We start from the raw sequence: 25442 nt of genomic DNA, 5'->3' as shown, positions 1-25442 counted from the left end.
CCCGCCTCGGCCTCCCAGAGAGCTAGGATTACAGGCGTGAGCCACTGCGCCCAGCCCTTGTGCATGTTTATGACAGAAACACAGATGGAAAGATTTCATGAAGAATTTTTTCATTCAATTGCTGATAACTATTAATAATTAGACTTACTGAGCATTTACTCTCAAACCTTTAAAAATTATGGTTTTGTGTGCTGGTCTGTTCATGTGGTGCAACGTGGAAAACGAAACATCACCCACCCGGTTCTGTGGGCATCTGATTTGTGTCCTGGGACCCTCACACTTTTTGTATTTCTCTTCAGGAGAGCCAAGGTGGGGAGTTGGCCCTTTTACCAGTGATCTTACCCTTACATTGGCCTACTTTTGCATTTTTGTTGAAAACAAGTTTCGTAATTGGTGGGAATGACAGGTTTATGTTCGTACAGAATATTCTTATTGGGTAGGTGTTTTGACATGAAATACCTCCTTGAACTCATGTTATAGATAAAATATGTACTCATATTTCTTAAAAATGTATACCTAGTGGTTTAGTTCCATTCTACTCATTAAAATAAGATAGTTGTACAGCTACAGAGCAGTAACATATGATTTAAAATATCAGTCTATATTCTCATTTCTAAGAGAGACAATGATGTTCTTGTTTATGGTTGCACATTTCCTTGATGGAGTTAATACATTTTTTAGAAAGTAATCTTAATCAGTATAATCCCAGTTTTATTCAAATTACAGTCTTAATCCTTTTTGTAAATCATTACCATTCAGATTTCCCTTCCATAACAGCAGAAGTCCTTTTCTGTTCTCTGTATTGCACTTGAAACAGTGCGGTGTTAACAGCTATTCATCGTTTGCTGTTTATGACTGAATAGCCAGAATCCCAAACCTGTGGGAGGAAATATTCCTTAGATTTCCTTATAGTCAGTTTCATGGATCTTTGTATGTCAATTTCATCACTTAACAGGAAGTTACTGTCTATATTTTTGGCAATATAATTCCTTAGGAGCTTTCTTCCATCACCTAGAAAGACAGAGTGATGTTCACACACATATTTATGTGATATATCTGGGCCTATGTACATACCAACTCTCCAGGTATTCCCCCAGAAGCCACATGTGAGCTTTGAAATTCAGTTTCTGACCAGAGCAAGGAAAGGGGAATGCCAGCAGGTGAGGAATTGAGGAGGGTTGATGAGGACACAGTGCTTCCATGACTTTTTTCTCTGCAAATGAGAGCTTTTCTGAGACAGCTAGAAAATGTGTGGATGACCAGGAATCTCCTTCAACTGTAAAAGTCTGCTGGCATGGCGTAGGCTGTGAAACTTGCCAGGGATGGAGTTTGTACTCACTAAGTGACTCTCTCAACCTTAAATAGAAACAGTCAGTCATTTTGTCACATTAAAGTTTGAGTAAACTGTCAAATCTTTACAAAGCCCACTCAGGAATGAGGTGATAACAGGACGCCACACCCCCATCAGGAAGACCGCCGTAGCCTTATGTTCAAGAGCAATGGAACCTCAAGGTCTCTCTTGAGATCATGGATCCATTTTGTGTTCTCAGTTTGTTCTCCAGTCAGGGTTTTATGATGATGAAACATCTTTCGTAAATCATTTGAAAGAAACGTATATGCTGAGTTTTGTATTCAAAGTAAGAATAGACTGTTCTAACGTCAGTTACTTTGCTGTTTGCCTATTCTTGTGGAACTCAAGGGCAAAAAGGAAAAACCTGTTGGTTAGCTACTCTTAAGTAAAATTTATTCATTGCTCATTTGTATTTGTAGAAAGAGTAACTCTTCCTAACGTGTATTGGCTCTGTGTAGAAACTTTGGGGTTCCGGAGCAGCTCTCAGGTCCACCCGGACGCCTGCCATGGGGGTGTTTACTAAAGACTTGTTGACCTGGAAGGAAAAACATACCCAGAGGGGATTAACAGTGGGGATAAGTTCTTTTCTGAAATGAATATTTTATCCCTTCTCTTTTCAGGGTATCGTGCAACAGTTTTTGGTGTTACTGACGACCAGCTCTGACGAAAGTCTTCAGTTTCTGAGCTTCAGGTTGGACTTTAACGAACATTATAAAGCCAGAGAGCCAAGACTCCACGTGTCTCTGGGCACCAGGGGGCGGCGCAGTTCACACACGTGAAACCTCATGGATCATCCCAAGGACGTGCCAATGCTACTAATGCATTATCGATGTCAAAATCTACGTTTTGGTTCTCAAGGCACTGGCATGCTGCAGGTGTCCACCCTCTCTGCCTGAGAGCACTTCAGTGTGTCACTGGCATGGCGTATGGTCTATCAAGTCAACGTTTTTATACAGCGGAGTTAAGTGTATTTGTAATATCACTCAGTGAAATAGGCTGGCTGCATCATTCAATTTTATTTCTAATAGTCTTCATAGTTAAAAAGTACCATAATTTGTTGAGCTGTCTATGATATAATTTATATGTGTCATTTTTAAGAACACCAATTTCTTTTAGAGAAAATTAGGGTGATGGGATATTCATCGGTTGAGATGGTATTATCATTGCTATTTTTTTAACATCCTCTTCAGAGGCAATCTTTGTTAACGTAATCAGATTAAATTGAAACAATCTCCCTACTAAAAAAGTATATAGAGCATTTTATTTTGGTTTTCTAGTGTTATATAATACCAACCTCTATGAGAAACTTTGTATCTTAATGCATTACCTTTACACATATTTATTCTTATGTTCTCTTCTTTCAAAGTTTACATTTTTATATTTAATTTACTATTTCGGATAACTTTTAAAATAATATAGAAAAAAGTAGGAGTGGTGTAGAACAAAAACATCCTTATACAGTGCAACCTAAATTTCTTGAAACCATCATCTGACGCAGTGTGTAAATATGAATGACTAGAGAAGTTAATGAAGTATTTTATTTTCACAATACTGATAAGCATTGGAAAGAAATAGACTTGGATAATGAACATTTCCTTTTTCCTTGCCTATTTTTTCATTGTAAATATTTATATACTACTGACCAAATGTTGGGGGGAACTGTTTTTTGTAAAAATGTCATCAGGTCACATAAATCTGCCTTTATTATGTTACATAAGTGAAAATTTAGAAAATTAAAAGCAATTATCTTTCAGATTCATCGGTTGTTTCTTGAGTAGTCTATGAAGACACAGTTCACTTGCTAGGTTTTGGGGGTGAGGGTTGATAAAATATAATTTAATGTGCTACAGTGTATGCATTTTTAATCAGTGAAACCAAGAAATTAGACAGTGCAGCTTCCAGTATAGAAGCAAAAGGGCAGTCAGGAGTGCCCATGCAGTGAGCCCAGGGTGAGCCTAGGGTGAAGGTCAGAGATTTTTAGAATGTACGTGTTATTAGTTTAAAGATTCAGAAAGTCAGAAATTTGAAGCAGGTTTCTCTACTGCAGGCCTTGCCAGGTTATTATCACATATTGTGTATCTCAAAGATAAGTTTCCCAAAGTTTCTTCACCATGGAACCTGCTTTTATTTTATTCAAAGCATTGCTTCAGGGATTAATCCTCAGTAGAAACTTCTCTAAAAAATGCCACCCTAGAATTAGGAATTGAAACTCCATTAGAGTTTAGGAGTCGTCGCAGTTTGGTTAGATTGGTGGATCACTCCTGTGGAGGTGACCTCCTTTCCTTGCCAGGATGACCCTGGCAGGTCTCGCCCAGGGCTGAACTGTGGGTGTGAAGGTGGGAGCTGGGGCTTGCGGGGAGATGGAGGGCGTCACTGTGAACGCACAGCCAGGACTGGTGGGGAGCTGGGTCTCAGAAACCAGCATCAGCCAGGGATGGACAACGTGGAGCTCCTCACTGTGGTGTGGAGCATGAGGCAGGGATGACCCCGGCACGGCCCTGGAGGGTCCTATCTCCACCCAGAAGATGCTAACCAGTCTGTCCCGTCAGGATTATTGTGAAGATTAGAGGTGCGATATGCACAGTATCTGGCTCATGGAGGTACTTAATAAATGGTGCTCTTGTGTCCTGGTGGAGTAAAGCCGTTTGTCACGGGCAGCTTGAGTGAGCCAAACCTAGCTGCTGTCAGGGGGCACCTCTTTCCCACCAAGGGAGCGGAGTAACTGCCGCAGAAGGCGCAGCTGTCCTGCTGGGAAGGGCTGGCTCTGTGTCCCGCTGCGCTGATAGGCTTGACTGGAGAGGGGAATGTTCTTCCCTCCCCTGCTTAGTTGTCACCAGCAGTATTCATGGCATCATGATTCTCAAGTCCGTGTGGATAATGTGTGCTCCAGACATTAAAATATGGGACAGAAGGCACAGCCAACTTGAAAATCTCACTTACTAGGAAAAGAACACTTTTACAAAATAAGCACAGTCACACTGAAATTGAGTCATGAGAGACAAAATACACATGTTGACAGCTGGAGCTGTAAACTCAGCTTGTGGTTTGAGGAAAACATGGGTTGCTTGTGACTGCTGATGTGTGGTTGAAATACCTTAGTTATGGTGAGGAGGACAAGCGTCTCCTATCTGCTGCTTGTTCCAACACTTCCACAGCTGAGAGAATGGCTGGCCCTGTGTTAGTAACACAAATATCACCTACAATAAGAGTTTAATGAATTTAAATAACTATGTAGGGGGGAATAGAATGATACCTAGAAATTTAGAATTGAGAAATAACAATCATATACAGGCATACCTCATTTTATGGTGCTTCGCAGATACCACATTTTTTACAAATTGGACGTTTGTGGCAACCCTGTATCTAGCAAGCCTATTGGCACCATCTTTCCAACAGTATATGCTCACTTTGTGTCTCTGTGTCACATTTTGGTAATTCAATACTCCAAACTTTTTCATTATTATATCTCTTATGGTGATCTGTGCTCGGTGATCTTTGATGTTGCTGTTATAATTGTTTTGAGACACCATGAACCGCACCCAGGTAAGATGGTGAACTTAATTGATAAATGTGTGTTCTGACTGCTCTGTTGGCTAGCCATTCCCCCTCCCTCTTCCTGCCCTTGGGCCACCCTATTCTCTGAAACACTTCTGAGGTTAGGCCAGTTAATACCCTAAAGTGGCCTGTAAGTGTTTAAGTGAAAAGAGTTGCATGTCTCTCACTTTAAATCAAAAGCAAGAAATGATTAAGCTTAGTGAGGAAGGTGTGTCTATAGCTGAGATAGGCTGCTTTCACCAAACAGCCAAGTTGTGAATGCAAAGGAAAAGTTCTTGAAGGAAATTAAAGTGCTTCTTCTCCAGTGAACACACAGATGATGTGGAAGCAAAACAGCCTATTGCTGACAGGAAGAAAGTTTGAGTGAAGATCAACCAGTCACAACATTCCCTTAAGCCAAAGCCTACCCCGGAGCAAGGCCCTAACTCTCTTCAATTCTGTGAAGGCTGAGAGAGGCGAGGAAGCTGCAGAGAAAAGTTGGGAGCCAGCAGAGTTCATCAGGTTTAAGGAAAGAAGCCGTCTCCATAACATAAAAGTACAGTAGCAAGTGCTGATGGAGAAGCTGCAGCAAGTTATCCAGAAGATTATTGATGAAGGTGACTACACTAAAAATTTTCCGTTTAGACAAAACAGCCTTCTATTGGAAGAAGATGCCATCTAGGACTTTCATAGTTAGGAGAAGTCAATGCCTGGCTTCAAAGCTTCAAAGGGCGGTCTGACTCATTAGGGGCTAATGCAGCTGGTGACTTTAAGTTGAAGCCAGTGCTAATTTACCATTCTGAAAATCCTAAGGCCCTTAAGAAGTTTGCTAAATCTATTCTGCCTGTGCTCCATAAATGGAACAAAACCTGGATGACAGCACAGCTATTTACAGAGTGATTTACTGAATATCTTAAGCCCACTTTTAAGACCTATTGCTCGGGAAAAAAAAAAAAAGATTTCTTTCAAGTTACTACTGCTCAATGACAATGCACCTGGTCACCCAAGAGCTCTGATGGAGATACACAAGGAGATGAGTATTGTTTTCGTTCCTGCTAACACAACATCATTCTGCAGCCCATGGGTCAAGGAGTCATTTTAACTTTCAAGTCCTATTATTTAAGAAATAACTTTTCATAAGCTCTAGGTGCCATAGATAGTGATTCCCCCGATGGATCTGGGCAAAGTTAAGTTGAAAACCTGGAAAGAACTCACCATTCTAGATGCTGTTAACATTTACAATTCATAGGAGGAGATCAAAATATCAACATTAAAAGGAATTTGAAAAAAGATGATTCCAACCCTCATGGATGACTTTGAGGGTTCAAGGCTTCAGTGGAGGAAGCAACTGCAGATGTGGTGGAAATAGCAAGAGAACTAGAATGAGAAGTGGAGCCTAAAGACGTGACTGAGTTACTGTAATCTCACGATCAAGCTTAAATGGATGAGGAGTCGCTTCTTATGGATGAGCAAAGAAAGTGCTTTTCGGGGCGGAACCTACTCCTGGTGAAGATGCTGTGAACATGGTTGAAATGGCAAGAAAGGATTTAGAATATTCCATAGAATTAGTTGATAAAGCAGTGGCAGGGTTTGAGAGGACTGACTCCAAATTTAAAAAAAGTTCTACTGTGGGTAAAACACTATCACATGCTGCAGAGAAATCTTTCATGAAAGAAAGAGACAATCGATGTGGCAAGCTTCATTGCTGTCTTATTTTAAGAAGTTGCCACAGCCACCCTAGCCTCATCAGCCATCAGCATGGGGGCCAGCCCCTCCACCTGCGAAAAGACTGCAGGCTTGGATGATTGTTAGCACTTTATAGTAATAAAGTATTTTTAAATTAAGGTGTGGATGTCGTTTTGTTTAGATATGATAGAATTGCACACTTAATAGATTACAGCTTAGTGTAAACATTTCTAAACTCCGGGAAACTCAAAATTTCATGTGAATCACTTCATTGTGCTACGGAACCAAACCTGCAGTAGCCTCCAGGTATGTCAGTATTTTTAGCTTATGAGGAAATAACGGTCAAATGAGTGCAATTCAGTGTGTAAATGGGAGGTGCAGCCAGGCCCTTTCTGTGTTTGGTGGCCTTGGGCTGGACTGTACAAGGGGCTGCTGGAATTGATTTGGAAAGAAAGCAAGAGCAGCCGGTCACGAGCTCACAACCTGGTTCTCAGAGCCTTTGCCGTTTGTCAGAAAGTCCACTGTCTTGGACGCGTATTTGTACCAATGACCTGAATTAATTTTAATAGTGCACAAAGTACTCAGCGCCTTTTTAGTGAGTAGATTATAAACATCCTGTTTCTGCTGTGGCTACCAGACTATTCAGATATCCTAATTCAGAGGTAATTTTTACTTCCCAGGTAGGCTGCCTTTTCATTTAGGCTTTCAAATTTCTTAGCAACAATTTTTTACATAAATGCCTCTATAATTTTTTAAATATTAATTTTTGAGCTACACTCCTTTCATTCTTTATTTTAATATACATGTTTTCTCTTTTTTCTTGCTGATCACATTTAGCAAAGTGTTTACAGTTTAGATATTTCAAGAATGTTTTTCGTGATACTTATTTTACTATAGACACACAGGTTTTTTTTGCTTTACTTATAAATTACTATTTTATACTTACTACCCTCCTTTTGGCTTATTGTTTCATGATCCAAATGCCGACGGGATTTACTGTGTCGTCGTTTAATGAGCATTTCCAACTCTGAACCCTCTATGTGTAACTTTAGTTATGGCACAAGTTTTTATGAATATAGTTTCTTTTCAGTGTTATTAATACCTAACTCGTGTTATTTCAGTTATTTTCTTTTGACTCTAGATAAAATTACAATTTCAAAATGTCCAGGAAGGTTGCTTTTGTTTTTTCAATTTTTTCTTTTTGAAAAAGTAGAATAAAAGAAAAATAAAGAGAAATTAGTCAAACCCTATATCAAAATATAAAGCTGCAGTATAAAGCAGTACAGGAATAGGAACATGGAATAGGAACATCCATGGATGGAATAAACGTCCCAAAGTGCCACTATTCATGGGTCTTCAGTAGATGATGAAGGTTCACTGTGGAGATACACAGAATGTCTGATTATTCAACAGATGCTCTGGGGTAAATAGTTTCAGGCAAACCATTTGGACAAAATTTAAGTGATTTAACTCAAGAAAAATTGAGATAGGTTAAATGGTTTAAATATGAACAATTTAAACCATTATAATTACTAGAAGAAATAAGGCAATATTATAATTTCAGGGGTCCTAACACTTTCTTAACACCACACCAAGGATGAAAACTATAAAGGAAAATAATGGGAGATTTGACTACATAAAATGGAAAATGTTACCCAGTGAAAGGCAGCATTGCAATAGTTAAGACAAATGACAGAAAATCTAATTACAGCACTTACAACAAAGTCTATATATATACGTACATATATATATATATATATATATATAATTTTTTTTTGGCAGAGACAGGGTGTCGCTCTTGCTCAGGCTGATCTCAGACTCCTGGCCTCAAGCAATCCTCCTCCTTGGCCTCCCAGAGTGCTAGGATTATAGGCGTGAGCCACCATGCCTGGTCTACATTCTCAATTATAGCAGGCCCTCATTAATGAGCATAAAATCTACAAATCATTTCAAGCATATCAATCAACACTTTAGAAGAAATACAAAACACATGAAAATATAAAACATGAAGAAACACACGCAACAGTAGCCTCGCTAGTTGGGCGATCTTTGACATGCAATGTGTTGCACGTGGTTCAGGTGTACAGTTTGCCCAGTGTTGACATACACGTGCAGCCAGGCAGCCAGCACCCCAGTCCAGGCACTGGACATATCCATTGCCCCAGAAGGTTCCTGTGTAGCCCTGTCCCTCCCTGCACTCATCACTGTCCACACCTCTAGGCAGCACTGATCTTCTTTCTATCATAGATTATTTACATTTTCTAGAATTCTGTTATATTTTTTAAGTGTGTCTGGCCTGTTCACTAACCATAATTATTTTGAGTTTCATTTCATGCTGTTACCTGTAAAAAGAGTTTTACAGGTAAAAGAGTCTGCTTTATTCCTGAGTGGTCCCTTCTATGGCTGTATCACAATTCGTTTATCCATTTGTCTGTTGGTGACTGTTTGGATTGTTTCCAGTTTTTTTACTGTTATAAATATAGCTGCTGTGGGCATTTGTACACAAGTCATTGGATGAATAAATGCTTTCATTTCTCTTGAGTAAATACCTAGGAGACAAGTGGCTAGCTAGATAGATCATTTAATAGGTTTGTTTCAAAATTCTTAAGAGACTGCCAAAGTGGTTATACCATTTCACATTGCTGCACACCCTTGTCAACATGTAGTGGGGTTAGGCATTCTTACAGGTGTGTAGTAGGATTTCACTGTGGCTTTGATGCATATAATCTGTAAATGGGATCAGTTTCCCTAATGTTCAGTGGTGTTGAGCATTGTTTCATGTACTTGCTGTGAAACAGTGTTTGTCAAAATATTTTGCTTATTTTTTTTATTAAGTTGTTTGTTTTCATATGGAGTTTTGAGAGTTTTTTATATATCTGGATAACAAGTTACTCAGGCACAGTGGCTCATGCCTGTAGTCCCAGCTACTAGGGAGGCTGAGGCAGGAGGATTGCTCGAACCCAGGAGTTGGAGATTGCAGTGAGCCGTGATGACTCCACTCCAGGCAACAGAGTGAGACCCTGTCTCAAAATAAAGAAAAAAAAAGAAAAAAACCCAGTCTCTTATCAGATAGGTGATTTGCAAATATTTTCTCCTAGTTTGTGGCTTATCTTTTTTATTATTCTAAAAAAAATTTTGTAGGAACAGGGTCTCACTATGTTGCCCAGGCTGATCTCGAACTGGCCTCAAGTGATCCTCCTGTCTCAGCCTCCCAAAGTGCTAGGATTACAGGTGTGAGCCGCTGCATCGGCCTTTTATCTTTTTAAAAAATTGAGCATTTGCTAGGTTCTATGCTCGTCAGCATAGAGATTTTATCTACGTCCATAGTGTGGACAAAGTCTCCCACAGGTAAAATTCGTAGGATTGAAAAACAGACAAACACCAACATGCGAAGACAAAGACTGCATGCAACTCTGCTGCTACTGTCTTTTTTGTTGTCATTTTAACCACAAAGTAGAACTCTTCAGAGGAAGTGATGTCTGTGTGTTAGCCTGCAACTAGCACGGAGTCCTCACCATGACTACAGTAATTTCCACTCATCACCTTTAGATCATGGCTGTGTATTTGGTTCTGCCCCGTCCATTGCAGGGGCTGCCAGCCATTTGAAGTGTGGCTAGGCTGAGCTGAGATGTGTGATTAAGTGTACAATACACCCCAAATTTCAAACACTTAATGTGATAAAAATGTAAAGTTCCTCAATATTTTTTCATACTGATAATATATTGAAGTGATAATATTTTATATATATTTGGTTAAGTAAAACTTATTACAGTTAATTTCACCTGTTTTTGCTTTGTTAACGTGGCTACTAGAGAGTGTTTATTGCACGTGTTACTCTATTGGCGTCTTCAAAATGACCTTCTTCTTTTCCCAGGTTCCGCTGCATTTAGCTGTCGTGTCTTCCTGGGCTGCTTTGGCTTTTACATTTCTCAGACTTTTTGTTTTTGATGACCCTGACAGTTTTGAGAATTAGTGGTCAGGTATAGCATATCCTTCAACTGGGCTTTGTCTACGTTTTCTCGAGATTGGACTGGAGGTGACAGGTTTCTGGGAGGAAGACCAGGAGCGCTGTGCCATTCTTGTCACACTGTGTCGGGGACAGTCTGTCAGTGGGACCTCGACCTGGCTGAGGTTGTTTGGACAGTGGGGCATCTTCTTAAATTATTTGAAATTCTTCTGCAAGGGAGATGACTGTCTTCTCACCCATATATTTACTTATTCAAGCATTTTTTATATCAGTATGGACACATGGATATTTCTTTTATAGTCATGCATGATAGTCTGATCCTACTTTATTTTGTTGCTCAAATTGTTCTGAATTGTTCTTCCTGAGTGAGTTTTGGTAGTTTGTGTCTTTCAGGGAATTGGTCTGTTTCATCTAAGCTGTCAAATTTATGGGCATAGAGTTGTTTGTGGTATTTTCTTATTCTCTTAATATCTATAGAAACTGTAAAGATGTTACTATAATCTCATTTCTGATATTAGTAAATTGTGACTTTCTTCTTGATTGGCCTGGACAAACATTAATCACTTTTATTGCTCTTCTCAAAGATGCAGACTTGGTTGTCATTTACTTTCTCTGTTGTTTTTCCTCTTTGTGTTTCATTGATTTCTACTCTGATCTTTATTATTTCCTTCCTTCTTCCTACTCTGAGTTTTTCTTTTTCTTGAAAGGGAAGGCGGGTAGTTGATTTAAAATCTTTCCATTGCATTCTACAAATCTTAATATGTTGTGCTTTCATTTTATTCATTTCAGAATACTTTCTAATTTCCTTTTGATTTCTTCTTTGACCCATGGGTTATTTAGAAGTTCGTTATTTGGTTTCCAAATATTGATGGATTTTCCATATATCTTTCTTTACTGACTTCTGATGTAACCCCATTATGGTCAGAGGACATACTTTGTGTAAGGTGAATCCATTCAAATTCACTGAGACTTGTTTTATGACCCTGAGTAGGGTTTATCTTGGTACATGTTCTCTGGGCACAGAGTAAAAGAATGTTTATTCTGCTGTTTTGTGGCAGAGTGTTCTGAAGTCAATTAGGGTAAATTGGTGGATAATATTGTTTAAGTATGCTACATCTCTTTCACTGTTGTCTACTTTTTGTGTCAATTATTGAGAGAGGGTTGTTGAAATCTCTGACTATAATTAAGAATTTGTCTGTTTCTCCTTGCATTTCCCTCAGTTTTTGCTTCATGTATTTCGAAGCTCTGTTATTGGGTTCTGTTATTAGGGTTGATATGTCCCCTTAATGAATTGACCCTTTATCATTAAAAAGACACATTTTCTCTCCCTGGCAATAGTCTTTGTTTTGAAATGTATTTTGTCTTACAGCCACCCCAGTTTTCTTTCAATTTGTATTAGCATGATTTCTCTTTTCCATTGTTTTACTTTTAACCTATTTATGATTTATATTCAAAGTGGTTATCTTGTAGACAGCATATAGTTGGGTCGTGTGTATGTGTGTTTTATCCAAACAATTTCTACCTTGTAATTAGAATTTCTAGACTACTTACATTTAATGTGATTATTCATTTGGTTGGATTTAAATCTACCATCTTGCTACTGGATTTTCCTCAATACTGAGACAAGACGCTTTGTCATACTCAGTAGTCTTAAAATTATTTTAAAATAATTTTAAAATAGGTAATTCATTCAACAAATATTAAGTATGATGTATCATTATTAATTAGCACTTTTAAAATTAATAGAAAGGGAGGACTTCCACTTCTGGCTAAGATGGAATAATAGAGACCAAATTTACCCTTTTGCCTGGTACAAACAAAAACCCCAAAGAAGCAAGACAAAATCTAACAGTGGGTCTTATGTACACCTGACAACAGAGGACAGTGAGACCTAAAAGACTGAGGAAACCAGGGTGAGCCCTACGGTTACCCTGTATTACCACGTGGAGGAGGCTGAAGGAACCAGGCAAAGCATGGCAGTTCTCTGAACTGAGATGGAACTGGGCGTCCTGGGAGGCTGAGGAAGTGGGGTTTGCAGCACAGAATGTTCTAAGATGTTCACTAAGCAACTGGGTTTATAAGCTTGCAGCTCAGGAGAAGTCAGGGCTAGAAATATACATCTGGGAATCATCACTACAGCAATAGTATTTGAAGGCATGAGATTCCCTAGAGAGAAAGTACAAGTAAGAAAGTTCAGGACCAAGCTTGAAGTCCTCCCAACATTTAGAGGTTGGACAGGACAGTTGGAGAGTCAGGAAGCCAAGGGAACAGAGTTGTAGAGAGAGATGGTCAACTCTTTTGAATGCTGCTGAGAGAATTAGCTCATGATAGAGAATTGGTCATTGTGCTTGGCAAAAAGATGATTTTGACTGCTATTTTATTAGGGTGCTTTTTGATTTTATTGGTTTTTTAAAAGAAGCAGCTTTTGATTACATGGATTTTTTTTTACATAATCTCTACATGTATTTAAGACATACATGTATAGTTTGAAGATTAATTGTAATGGCAGAATTGATGTTAGTACCCCCTAGTTAAAATATAACACATTTCTAGTGAGCTGAAAGCCCCATTTGCCTCTTCCTGGTTGTATCTCCTGCTCTCTCTGACTTTTGTGGCTACCACTCCCTTGCTTTTTGTTATAATTTTACCACCTGTGCATGCACTCCTAACAGTGATGGATTCGTTTTGCTTACACTTGAAGTTTATGTAAGTGCCATCTTTAACATTTTATATGTACGATCATATCGACACCTATAATTGAAGGTATCGTGTTGATAACTGATACCTCCAGTTATGACTGATGTTCATTTATTGCTATGTATTTTTTAATTGCTGATCCATTTTTTAATCATACCACAACTAAGCCATTCTGTTGTCAATGGATATTTGGATTATTTGCAAAGTTCAGCTGTTACGAATGTTACTGGTGTAAACGTTCCTTGGGCACATACATGTGTAAGAGCTTTTCTAGGGTGAATTCTCAAGAGTGGAATTGCTGGGTCATAGGATGCCTTCAGTTTTACTGTGTAGTGCCAGACTGTTTCACAAAATGCCAAGTTACATTCCTACCACCAATGTGTGGAAGTTCACACTTCTCAACATCCTGGGACACTTGGTGTCGCTAGACTTTAAAGTTTTGCTAATCTGGCTGCTGTATGATGGCATCTCCTTGTGGCCTAATTTATATTTCTTAAATATTAATGAAGTTGGATGTGTTTTTATATATTTATTGGCCACTTGAATTTTCCCATTTTGAATTGCTGGTTCAAGTCTTTTGCCATTTTTGGAGGGTTGTTACTGACTTATGGGAGTTCTTTGTGTATTCTGTATGCTAACCTTCTGTCAGTTATATATATATTGCACATATCTTCTTTCAGTTTCTAGCAGCTTTTCACTTTCTTTGTGTGATCCATTTTTGAACAGGCATTTTAAATTTCAGTATCTCTATTTTGTTAAAATATTATGGTTAGCAAATGTTGTTTAAGATATACTTCCCAACGCTGAAATCATGGAAGATAGTCTCCTATATCTAAAATTTAGTACAGGTTGAGTTTCCCTTATCTGAAATGATTGGGACCAGAAGAGTTTGATTTTGCAGTATTAACATTATATTTACCATGTAGCTAGCATCTCTAATCCAAAAATCCAAAATGCTCCAATGGGCATTTCATTTGAGCATCATGTTGGCACTCAGAAAATTTCAAATTTTGGAACATTTCGGATTTTCAAATTTGGGATGCTCAACCTGTGGTTTTATCTTTCATAATTTGTTTTTAATCAACTTAAAATTAATTTTAACATATGATATGAGGTAGGAACCCAGTTTCATTTATTTTTCATAACTGTATCCAGTTTCTAAGCCCCCAAAATTGAAATGTTGATCTAAAATACTACCTCTGTCATGAAGCAAGAATCTATATATATGTGATTTTGTTCCATGATTAAATTGTCTCTCCCTACATCAAGGCAAGACTGTCTTAATTTTTATGATTTTATAATAGATATTGATACCTCTTAGGGAAAGTGTCTCCAACTTCTTATTCTTCAAGAATGCCTGGCTATTTCTGACCTTTTTTCTTCCATATAAATTTTAGAATCCAGTTCCACCAAAAAAAAAAAATCGATATTTTGATTAGGATTGTAATGTATCTATAAATTGATTTGGAGAAAGGTAATATGTTTGTAATATTTATTCTTCTGATCTATGAACATGTTTGCCTAGATCTTTCTTAATGTCTTTCAAATTTCTATAAATTTCTCCATGATGGGTTTGCACAACTTTTGTTAGATTTATTCTTAGGGACTTCATTTTTTTAATGCTATTGTAAATGGTATCTTTCTTTAAGATAAAATTTTCTACTTATTGCTGATGCACAGAAATGTAATTAATTTTTATATATTAATCTTCTATCCTAAAGGCTTGCAAAGTTATCTTAGCAATTATCTGTTAATTCTAGGAGCTTATCTGTGGGTTCACTGAATTTTCTATGTGCTTGTGTTAGTCCAGATCCTCCAAGAGGCAGACAGCAAGATGGGGTTCGACGTGCGAGAAATTTATTAGAAGACAGGGAGGATTTGATGGCGGTCAGGAAAACCAGCAGACCGTGATTCAGGTCATAAACCCGTGAAGAAGAGGGGAGGGAGGAAGGTTGGTCCAAGGATCGTAGACTGCAGTGCAGTTCAGAGAAATGTGGCAAAGCCACCATTATCCGTAAGAGGGGTCCTGTGTCTCCCAAAAATGGTCTCTGTCAGCATCCTCACACCTCCAGTTGGCCGGGGGCAGCAGCCCGGGATGCATGGCCTCCACGTGGAGGCTGTGATGGGTTTCCAGGAATGGCAGCTTCGACCCCGGATGGATGACATTCCCACAGTTGAAGGTCTCAGACCCATTTTCATGGCCACAGAGATATCCTCTTCTCCACACAGACAAGGGGCAGCTCCTGTGCTCCCATGGTCTCTCTTCCTGGGGTGCCCCAGCAGAGGGTGTTGTGGGGTGGGCCACAGCCGCCTTGCTGTGTCCAGGGCCTCCCTCCCCCCAGGCATTCTGGATTCTTCTCATCCTTGGCAATCGCTTTGCCTGGTGCTGGTGACTTACCTTGTGATGTGAGCCAAACCCTCATTCTTAGGGTGTGGGGGGCCTGGCTCTTTGGTAATCATACTCCTCTCAGGCTGCATTCTAAGAGGTGCCTGGTGGGATCACCTGGGTCCCACATGTGTTGCTCCCTGTCCTAGCATGTCACTGTCCTGCCTCCTCCCATACCACTGCCAGGGTGGCGGCTCCTGGGCATGAGATGTCTGAGTTGCCCAGTGGCAGCAGTAACTGGTTCAATGGGAACCTTGCTACGGTGGTGACAGTGTCGCGGAGAAGCCTCTTAGCTTGTGCACAGAGACCTGAGAGGTGGCGCAGTCCTTGCAGAGAGGTGCTTGAGAGGTGCCTTGGCCAAACCTTGAGTCACCTGACCCGTGTTCTGGGCAGTGCGTGTGGGACTCAGCCGGGAGGGGCAGGTCCTGCATCCTCGTGGGCGACCTCCCTCCCAGCCTGTGCGGCGCGTGTCCATGCAGGGCCTTGGCCACATAGACTGGGCATCCTGGATCCTTGGGGCAAGCCAGAAACTTCCCCATGTTCAACAAGAGGCTTCACTTAGTAAACTGTGACCTACCACATGAAAATCAGAGGGAGTATGGGGTTACATCCAATAGACCATCAAGTGGAAAATGTCTTCAGTTGAAAATCCGTGGCTGCCTGGGGAGTTGTGAGAGGGACGGTTTCTGCTGACTGCACATCACTTTTGTGCTATCATAAGGTCAAAAAATCCTAAGTCAGGGAGCGTCTGTGTAATGATATTAATATATATGTTATTGAGACAATTGAGTGGTTAAATAAACAGACTTCAAAACAGGAAGTGTCCTATATATTTTTTTCAGTAAAGAGGGACTCTTAAAAAAGTACGTATGTACTTTTATATGTATAATTATATATAAAATGTATGCATTTTATTTTTATATACAAGTGTATTTACCCTATTTATCTATTGATTGATAGATCAAGAGAGACTAGAAATTAAGCCCCCAAATAACAAGGGTTCTCTTTGATTATAGAATTTGTGGGGATTTTTGCTTTCCTCTTTGTACTTTATAAATATTATGCTTTAATAACATGATGAATCACTTTTCTAAACTAAATGGAAATAGAGAACTCATGCCTAGCTTCAGCAAACCTAAGGGCGAGAGCAGTGGCTGGTGCTCGAGGAAGGATGCGGTTGGCAGGTGCTTTGCCCCCACGTCAGAGGAACAGTATTCTGGGGACGGGCGTGCTTTCCGTCCACATTGTATCCTCTTAACGCACTGGAGAACAAGTAACATGTTTTTGTTGGTGTGTGTTTTCAGCTTTTCATCTCCCCACTGTTTAAAAACACCATGAGCTCTTCACTACTCGTCCTCTGTGTAACACAGCAGTTTGGGGATAGTTAAAGACATATTGAAAGCCTTGGAGAGCCTATTCCATGAGGTTTTCGCTGCGAGTCGCCAGGGTGCTGTGCTGAGAGCAGGTGTCTCGACCAGACGCATCTTCACCTGCCAGAGCTCAGGTGTCTGGACCCAGACGCGTCTTCCCCTGACTCCCTGCGCTCAGAGGAGCTGGGCACAGACGCCGGCTGGGGACATCCAAGAATCCGTTGGATCTGCCAAGCAGCTATACTTTCACCTGCAGTGTCACCTGTCAGGTGTGTCTCTCTGTGTCACAACCTCACTTGCAGGGTTTCCCCAAACACAGAAGTGTCATTACCCCTGAGGCTCACTTGGTTGTTGTGGCCTCTTGGAGGCAGGGATCCATTTCCAAATTATTTATGTTAATCAGCATCTAATGTGTAACAGGCACTTCCTACAGTTTACCTTTAACCCTGACAACCACCCTGGAGGGTTTTCAAGGTTTCATTCCTTTTTATTTTTTTTCTTTTTTATTTCAGCGTATTACGGGGGTACAAATGTTTAGGTTACATATATTGCTCTTGCCCCACCTGAGTCATTCCTTTTTAATCTGGGGAAACCAAAGTGTAGGGAGGTGATGTGGCCTCAGGTCACCTACTGTCAAGAGGCAGAGCATGCTGCCAGGTGCGAAAACCCCATCCCCAGCCCAGCCAGAGACGCCACCCCCGGTGGGGCTGTGACCTGCATGGGGTGCCCAGCCTGGGGGACACTCAGGCTGAATGCAGCCCAGCTCCTCCGCACTGGGCACCCTGGACGGTGCTGTCCGGGCCCTGTCTTAAGTGGCTGACGCAGGCCTGCACCACTCGCCGTCACCTCTTCCTCCTCCTCTGCTCAAGGCCTCGCCCCCTGCGCCACCACTGTGCCTGCTGGAGGGGTTGCCTCTCGAAGCTAAGTTAGCAAAAATGCAATCCACGCCATGGGGCTCCTGGGAGGGGGCGTGCAACGGGAGGGGCTGGAGGGGAGTGAAAATTACACAAAGATCCCTGTGCTCCGAAAGTATACTTCTGCTTTCTAGAAAATTGAGTAAAATGGTATGGAAATTTGGCTAAGTGATTATGGATATTGTTCTGTGGACGTGTTGCCAGGTGTCTCTTAAAGAAGAGAAATAAATTTGTATTTCTCTGCCTTTACACCGGGTTTAAGGCTTTAATAAAAATGCAATGAGGGAATATGGCACGGCAGCGTGCCTGGAGTGAGATTAATATTGCTGCCGCACGTCCGGCTGCCTTCCTCTCCCGCACCTTGGCCGGCTCCCCGCGCACCGAGGGACGCTGGAGAAACTGTCAGCCTTTGTTCCTCCCACGGGATGGGCTGCAGGCCGGTGTGTCCGGCTTCCTTGGTCAGAGAACCCATCCAGCCTGCTGTTGCTCTGAAGGGCTGGGGTGGTGCGTGGGGAGGAGCTTGAGACCTCAGGGACCTCCCGGGCCAGGTGGATTGCAGGTTTCACTGCTGCGCCCCGCCTGGTGTGGGCGCCCCGCCCTGTAGCCTAAAAGGAGAGCCTGTTCCCACATGCCCGGCAGCTGGGGTCCTGGCAAGGCGAGCTTCCCGCTTCCCTGAACCTGTCCTAAGTGGCAAAGTGGGGATGGAGGCCCCTCGCTTCTGGGGTTGGTGGCTGCGGACCCCGGGTGGGGGGCAGTGTCGCTATAGCCGAGTGGGCACCACCCACCGGTGTGTCCAGAGGCTGAGATGAGTGAGACACCCCGGTCCAATCAACTCCGGACTCGGGCTCAATGTCCTTCCGCCAGGCTGTCTCCTCTCAGATTCAGAGGTGTCCTCTGAATGGAGACTGGGGCGTAGTGACAAAGCCGCGTGCGTTAGGGCAGACCCCAGAAGGCCCGGCTGTGTGGGCCTCGGGAACCCCCAGGGCGCAGGCTGGGAGCGTCCTGACGCGAAGAGGGAGGAGCTGCCCGTCTTTTAGCTCGGTGGTGTCCGGAGCCGGGGCTGTGAGACCGTCATGGACGCGTGGGGAGAATGTGCCAAACTTGTGTTTATTTTCAACTGAAAAAACAGAAGCGGAAGTTACGCTTTGTCAAGACTGTTGTCCATTTTCGTGGGGTTATTTTTCCTTTTTATTGAATTGTAGGAGATCTTTATATATTCTGGATGCAAGTCTTTTGTCAGATATTTATTGCAAAGATTTCTCCCTGTGTATGGCTTACGATTTAATTTTTAAAAACGTCCTCACTGTGAAACAATCTCAAACTTACAGAACAGTGGCAAGTAAAATAAAAATGATTTTGTCTTGAACCGTTTAATAGTGAGCGGCAGAGCCCATCGCCCCCGTCTGTCAGTTTGTATTTCCCGCAAACACGGCGCTCTCCTGCGACACCACAGCATAACCGTCCGGGTCAGGAATCCGGCACGGACCCGCACGACACCCGATGCTCCGGCCTCGCTCGGCTCCCACCGGCCGTCGCGACAGGGTCCTGTTTGATGGCAGACGCGGCCGCGCAGAGCCAGGCGTGCGGGTGCCATCGCGGCTCCCTTCTCGCCCGGTCTGGGGTGTTCCTCAGCCCTTCCCTGGCTCCCGTGCCCCGGAAGATTCTGAGGAAGACAGGCCAGTTATTGTGCCACGTTCCCCTCAGTTTGTGTTTGTCTGGTGTCTCCTCCAATTAGATTCAGGTTGTGCACCTGTGGCAGCAGAATCACAGAGGCCACGCGTCCCTCTCTGTCCCCGCGTCAGGTGGGGCGCGAGCTCACGCTGGCCCTGAGCGCTGACGTTGGCCACGGGCACCCGGCGAGGCCCTGCCGGGCTCTCTCCCTCTCTGGAACGCAGGGCATCCGGGGGAGGTCTTTGGGGTACGTAAATATCCCATTCCTCATCCAACCTTCAAATTATTCCTTTATTTTTGTCAGCATAGGCTCATCATTTTCTGTTCTATTCAGTAGGAAATAATCTGTTACTTTCATTGATTCTTTTTGTGCTGAAATTCTCCCAGCTTTGGCCAGCAGGAGGCCCTGCGGCCGGGCGCCCTGTCCGCACGTCGCCAGCGCTCTGGAGTCCTGCCTTGCTTCCCGACGGGGCGGCACAACGTTCCGGCTTCTCTTGTCCGGCCCTGCCCCGCGCGGGATCGGCTGTTCCTCCAGGGAGCCCGATTCCTGCTAGTGGAGAAGGGTGCTTAGGCGCCAAGCTCTGGGCTCTACCCATCTCTCACAAGTTTTGCTTTGTGTGTTTGGGCGCTTTGTTGTTAGGTGCTACACATTTAAGATTATTGTGTCTTCTTGATGAATTAACCCTTTATCATTGCTAAATGTCCCTCATTGTCTCTTAATATTCTTTGACTTTAGGTCTACTGTGTCTCATATTAATAAAGCTACCCCAGCTCTCTTATGCTTAGTGTGTGTGATCAATCTTTCCCACCATTTCACTTTTAACTTGTGTCCTTATGTTTAAACTGTTTCCTGTGAACAACACGTCTTACTTTTATTTTCACTAGTTTTATAACATCTGCCTTTAAATTGCAGTGTTTAGTCCACTTGCATATAATGTAATTCTCAATATATTTGGGTTTAATTCTACCCTATTTCTATATTTCCTACATAGAAATCATTTCTTCTGCTCTTTATCTATTTTATTTTCCCTGTCCTTTGTTAGATGACTTATATCATTTTTTGATATTTTATTTTATCTCTGCTATTGATTAGGGTTTTTTTTTGCATGTCATAATTTTAGTGGTTGCTCCATGGATTAAAATGTGCATCTTTGTCAACCCACACCTTGAAAAAAAACGACTACTTTGTGAATAGCATAAAAAATCTTTCAAAAGCAAAATTCTAGGCCACTGTCCTTCCCCCTTTGCTCTTTTTGTCTTTATTTTACTTCTACAAAACTGTAATGTGTAAACAGCACGTTACATCTGTAATATTTTTACTTTAAAGAATCAATAGCCTTTTCACACACATATATTTAATATATATATTTGGGGAAAATATAAAAATATATAGAGTAATAGAGAACGCACACACATAGATAAATATATATGAGGTATTTTGTATTTGACACATGTACTTTTGTTGGAGTTTATCATTTCTAGCTTGTGTAATTTCCTATCAGACTAGAAAACTCCTTTTAGTATTTCTCATGGGGCTAGTCTGGAGACAAATTCAGTCAGCTTTTGTCTATCTGAAAATGTCTTTATCTCGAAGAATATTTGTGCTAGATATGGAAATCCAGGTTGACGATTTTATCACTTTAAAGATTGTTTCCTCATCTTCTGCCTCTGTTCTTTCAGATGAGAAGTAAGTGGTATTCTTATCTTGGTTCCTCTGTATGCCTTACGTCTTTTTCCTCTGGCTGTCTTCAGGATTTACTCTGTGTGTGTGGTTTCCAGGAGTGTGATCATGATGTGTCTTGGAGTGGTTTCCCTAGTATTTTCCTACTTGGGTTGGCCAAGTTTCTTGGATTTGTGGTTCTCTTATTTTTTCAAAGTCCTTGCCCATTATTTTTTCAGATATTTTGACATGCCAGTTTATAACTCTTATACTTCTGGTACTCCAATAACATGTGCGTTGGACTGTTAATATTCACCACACATCTTAAATGCTCTGTTCTTTTTTTTTCCCCCCAGTTTGGATGATTTCTATTCACATGGTTTCAAGTCCACCGATTCTTTTCCTGTGCTGTCTCCAGGCTGCAGACAGCCCACAAAGAGAATACTTCTCTGATGTCATGTTTTTCATTTCTAGCATTTCCACTTGGTTCTGTCCATGAATATTGTCTGCCTTTTTTCTAGATTATTTAACATGCTAATTGTATTTATTTTAAAGTTTTGCTTGAAATTCCAATATCTGTGTCATTGCTAAGTTGGATTCTATTGGCTATTTTCTCTCTTGATGGTGGGTAACATTTTCACGCTTTTTGATATGTCTTATAGTTTTCTGTTGGCTGCTGGATGTCAATTTGTCTGTGTGCATAACAGTAGTAGAAATGGAAGTAAATGTACACCCAGAATAGGGCCTCTTCTATCAGGCTGTATTGCAATGAGTTGGGCCAACCTACTCTGTAGCTGAGCTGGACTTTGGGTTTATTATTAATTTAGTAAGATTCAGTTTACCATGGGCTTCAAATTATTTGAGGGTTGGATCAGAACTGTCCCTTTTGTGGGCTCACAGTGTGTTTAGTGTCTCAGTTCCACTGCCTTTTCCCTGGGTGTCATCTTGCTCCTTGCATCTGCCAGGGGAGCCCTCTGCCCTCCTGTCCCTGCCCTGGTGGTAAATGCCTTCTGCTTTGTACTCAGTGCAAACTGTGGAGTGTCTCTCTGGCTTTGAGATAGGGAACCAGCAGGCCCTGCTCGATGAACAGTCAAGACCCTAACCAAGGTCTCTGATAAAACAAGAGACAGCGGAGAAATGGGCCAAAACCAGCTAGAATCAAGATGGCGATGAAAACCAACCTCAGCTTACCCTCACTGCTCATGATATGCTGCTTATAATTCATTAGCTACTAAAAGGAACTCCCACCAGCACCACGACAGATTACAAATGCCATGGTGGCTCCTGGACATTACCCCATACGATTCAGTAGGGGGAAGGACCCTCGGGTCCACTCCTTACCCCTTTTCCAGAAATTTTATGAATAATCCTCTGTGTAACATAAAATTAAAGAGAAGGTATAAAATAAGACCCCAGCGACTCACAAGGGGCTACTTTCTGTTGCTCTGGGACATAGTCGCTGCCCTGTCTATGGGGTAGCGTCCTTTTTTGATTTTCATTTCTTACCTCAATAAATTTGCTTTTGCCTTACTCTGTCGGCTTACTCCTGAACCCCTTCATGCACGGAGCCAAGAACCCACTTGGCCTTCAGGCCGGACCCCAGTTTTGGGGTCCACTTTCCTGTGTCAGTTTCTTTCAGCTGCTGTCCCTGCCCCCAGACTACAGCAGGCCCCATGTGCCTGCACCTGAGGGGTGACCCCCCGCCCCCCGTCTCTCTGCACAGAGTTTCTTGAGGGCTTCTCACATTCTCCTACCACGTCCTCACCGCAGGTTGGCCTCTCTTCCTGTGTCTCAGGAGGTGTCTCGGCTGTCCTGCGTGCAAAGTGTTCTCAAGGGCACCTGGCGAAGGCCCATAAAATATCTCTGGCGGTGGGTGCGGATTCCCCTCCCCCCGGATGCACAGGCCTCATAAACTTTCATGCGGCCCATACTCAGGCTTCATGCATTTGTCAGAGTTTTCTATTTTCTTCTTGTTCGTGTCCCTGGAAGCTTCCTCTTCTCCCGCTGCGGGTCCTTGGTCTCTCCGGGGGACGCTGCCAATCTGTAGATTTCAGCTCACTGGGCTCTTGCTAGTCTCAGCTCTCGGAAGGGCTTTTTAAAGGCTGCAATTGTACAGATTATCTAGGTTGTTCTGACTTTGAGAGTGAGAGTGACATTTCCTATGGCCCTCTTCATCCGACGTGGGAGCCGAGGTGTCCACACCCTGTTTCAATTGCCAGGGTCTATACGATATTTGTAAGGAGACGGACGTGGTCCTGAAGCTCCTCTGTGACACAGTGATTTAGAAGTTGACTCACGGCCAAGTGCTGCAGAGAGATGCAGTGCTGTATCATACTTAGGCATTTTATTTTACAAAGGAATAAGTGCCCTAAATTCGTCAGTCTTCTCTGTGACGATAAATGGCTAACAACAGTAAGCTACTGAGCAAATATTAATATTTTCAAAATATTAAAACACTCAGTCGGCCCCTGCCAGGTAGAACCTCACTAATGATGTTTTGACAGTGAATGAAGAAGTAGCTACTGTTCAAAGGAAATGTGTCTGTGGAGAAAACATTTTGAAAATGAATGTTCAGAAATGTGATTTTATTGTTATGTGATTTTGTTGCTAAAAATGATATGTGTCACTTTTTTTAAGCTTGACTTAAAAACTTAAGAAAATTGAAAAAATAGTTTTAAAACTTATTTAAAAATATTCCAAGAAAAGTGGATTTTCTGGCAGCTTGGAGCTGCGTGGCCCACTGAAGCCCCCACCTGCCACGCAGGCCACCAGCCCGTCCAGACAGAGACGTGCCAAGTGTACAAACCCCAGATGTCAAAAACTTAGTAAAACAAAAAAGTAAAATATCTTATTAATCAATTTCTTATATTGATTACTTGTTGAAATGGTAACTTTTTAGAAATATTGGGTTAAATAAAATATTAAAATAAATTTCTGCTGTTTCTTTTTACTTTTAAAAAATGTGGCTACTAGAAAATTTAAAATTATACGTGTGGCTCGAACCATATTTCCTTTCTGCAGCACTCATTTGACTATGCTCCGGGGCCTGGTTGTCCGATGAACATCAGGCAAGACCAGTGGACATTTGAGGGACCCTCTTCCCCACCCCCGGCCCTCCCTGCACACGCTCCTCTCACTGTCTCTCGCTGTGTCTGTAGTGGGTGGAGTTAAAGGGTGTCAGGGACAAGCCTCAGACCCAGGCCTTGACGATCTGCAGTAGAGGATGCCTGCATCCCTCCTTTTGCAGCAGAACCCTGTGTTTATTTGGGGCAGCAATGAGCCCAAATGAAAGACATTTTCTCATCTCTCACATCTAGATGTTTGTACATGACTGGCCAACAAGTTGAAATTTGATACTTCACATAGGAATTTCCTTAAAGGGTGGGGCATGCTCTTCCCTCCCCGTTCATCTTTTCTGCTGCTTGGAATGCAGACGTGAAGCTGGCGCATGGGCAGCCTTCTTGACTGTAGGAGGCCACTCTAAGAAAGGGGAAGTCCCATGAGACAAGGAGCCTGGACTTCTACCGACCATGGAGCTACCAGACCAGTGTGGCTGGCCTGCCTCCTGGTTTCTTTCACATGAGAGAGGTTGACCACTTTCTTGTATAGCCCTGGTTCCCCTGTTCTATGTGGCCAACTTAGTGCTGAGTAGTAACGGCACCAACAATGAGTTTCCGGGGACAGAATGAATCCGTACTGCAGAGCCCCAGAGATCCTGGCACAGAAGGCCACACGGCGGCATGGAATATTGCACAAGGGCGCAGCGATCACGCAGGCACGCTAACAACAGTGTGATAACGCGGCAGCGTGGACGAGGCCAGCAGCCACCATCCTCTTTCGGAAAAGAGGCAAGGTTTCTGTCCCCTCTTCAGAGGAAATTAACAAAAATATTTGCAGATTATTAGAAAAATTGTATTAGACCAACATCCTATCCTCAGAAGAGCATTTTTTATTTGCCTTAATTTTTGAAAAATTAAAAAATTAGGTATCAGGATAAGGTAAGTTTCGTCCTCAAAATTAAATTCCTTCCCATTGTCACTTAGCATTGCTGTTTGGGATGGGGCTTAGCTGGAGCCATCTGGGATCTGGAGGTTTGTCGCCACGTCGCGGTGCGCTTGGCGGCGGACGCCCCTGCCATGCCCCATCCCACTCCCGCCAGCACCAGGGCTGCTCCATCCATGCCCCACCAACGGTTCTCACAAATAA

At 42.2% G+C, this 25442-nt stretch overlaps 1 protein-coding gene across 1 annotated transcript in view; it reads left to right on the top strand.

Annotated features, from left to right (window-relative positions):
* Positions 1-2427, top strand: part of TUBGCP3 (tubulin, gamma complex associated protein 3) — an 85268-nt gene extending 82841 nt beyond the window's left edge. The window contains exon 22 of the mRNA XM_012637956.1: positions 1972-2427. Coding sequence (XP_012493410.1) covers positions 1972-2130 — 159 coding nt within the window. The 3' untranslated portion in view covers positions 2131-2427. The remainder of the gene's footprint in view (positions 1-1971) is intronic.
* The last annotated feature ends 23015 nt before the right edge of the window (positions 2428-25442 follow it).

The sequence above is a fragment of the Propithecus coquereli genome, unplaced genomic scaffold (genome assembly GCF_000956105.1).
Source record: "Propithecus coquereli isolate 6110/MARCELLA unplaced genomic scaffold, Pcoq_1.0 Scaffold125, whole genome shotgun sequence".
In the NCBI taxonomy this organism is placed as follows: Eukaryota; Metazoa; Chordata; class Mammalia; order Primates; family Indriidae; genus Propithecus; species Propithecus coquereli.
This window is presented reverse-complemented; position numbering and strand designations above follow the sequence as displayed.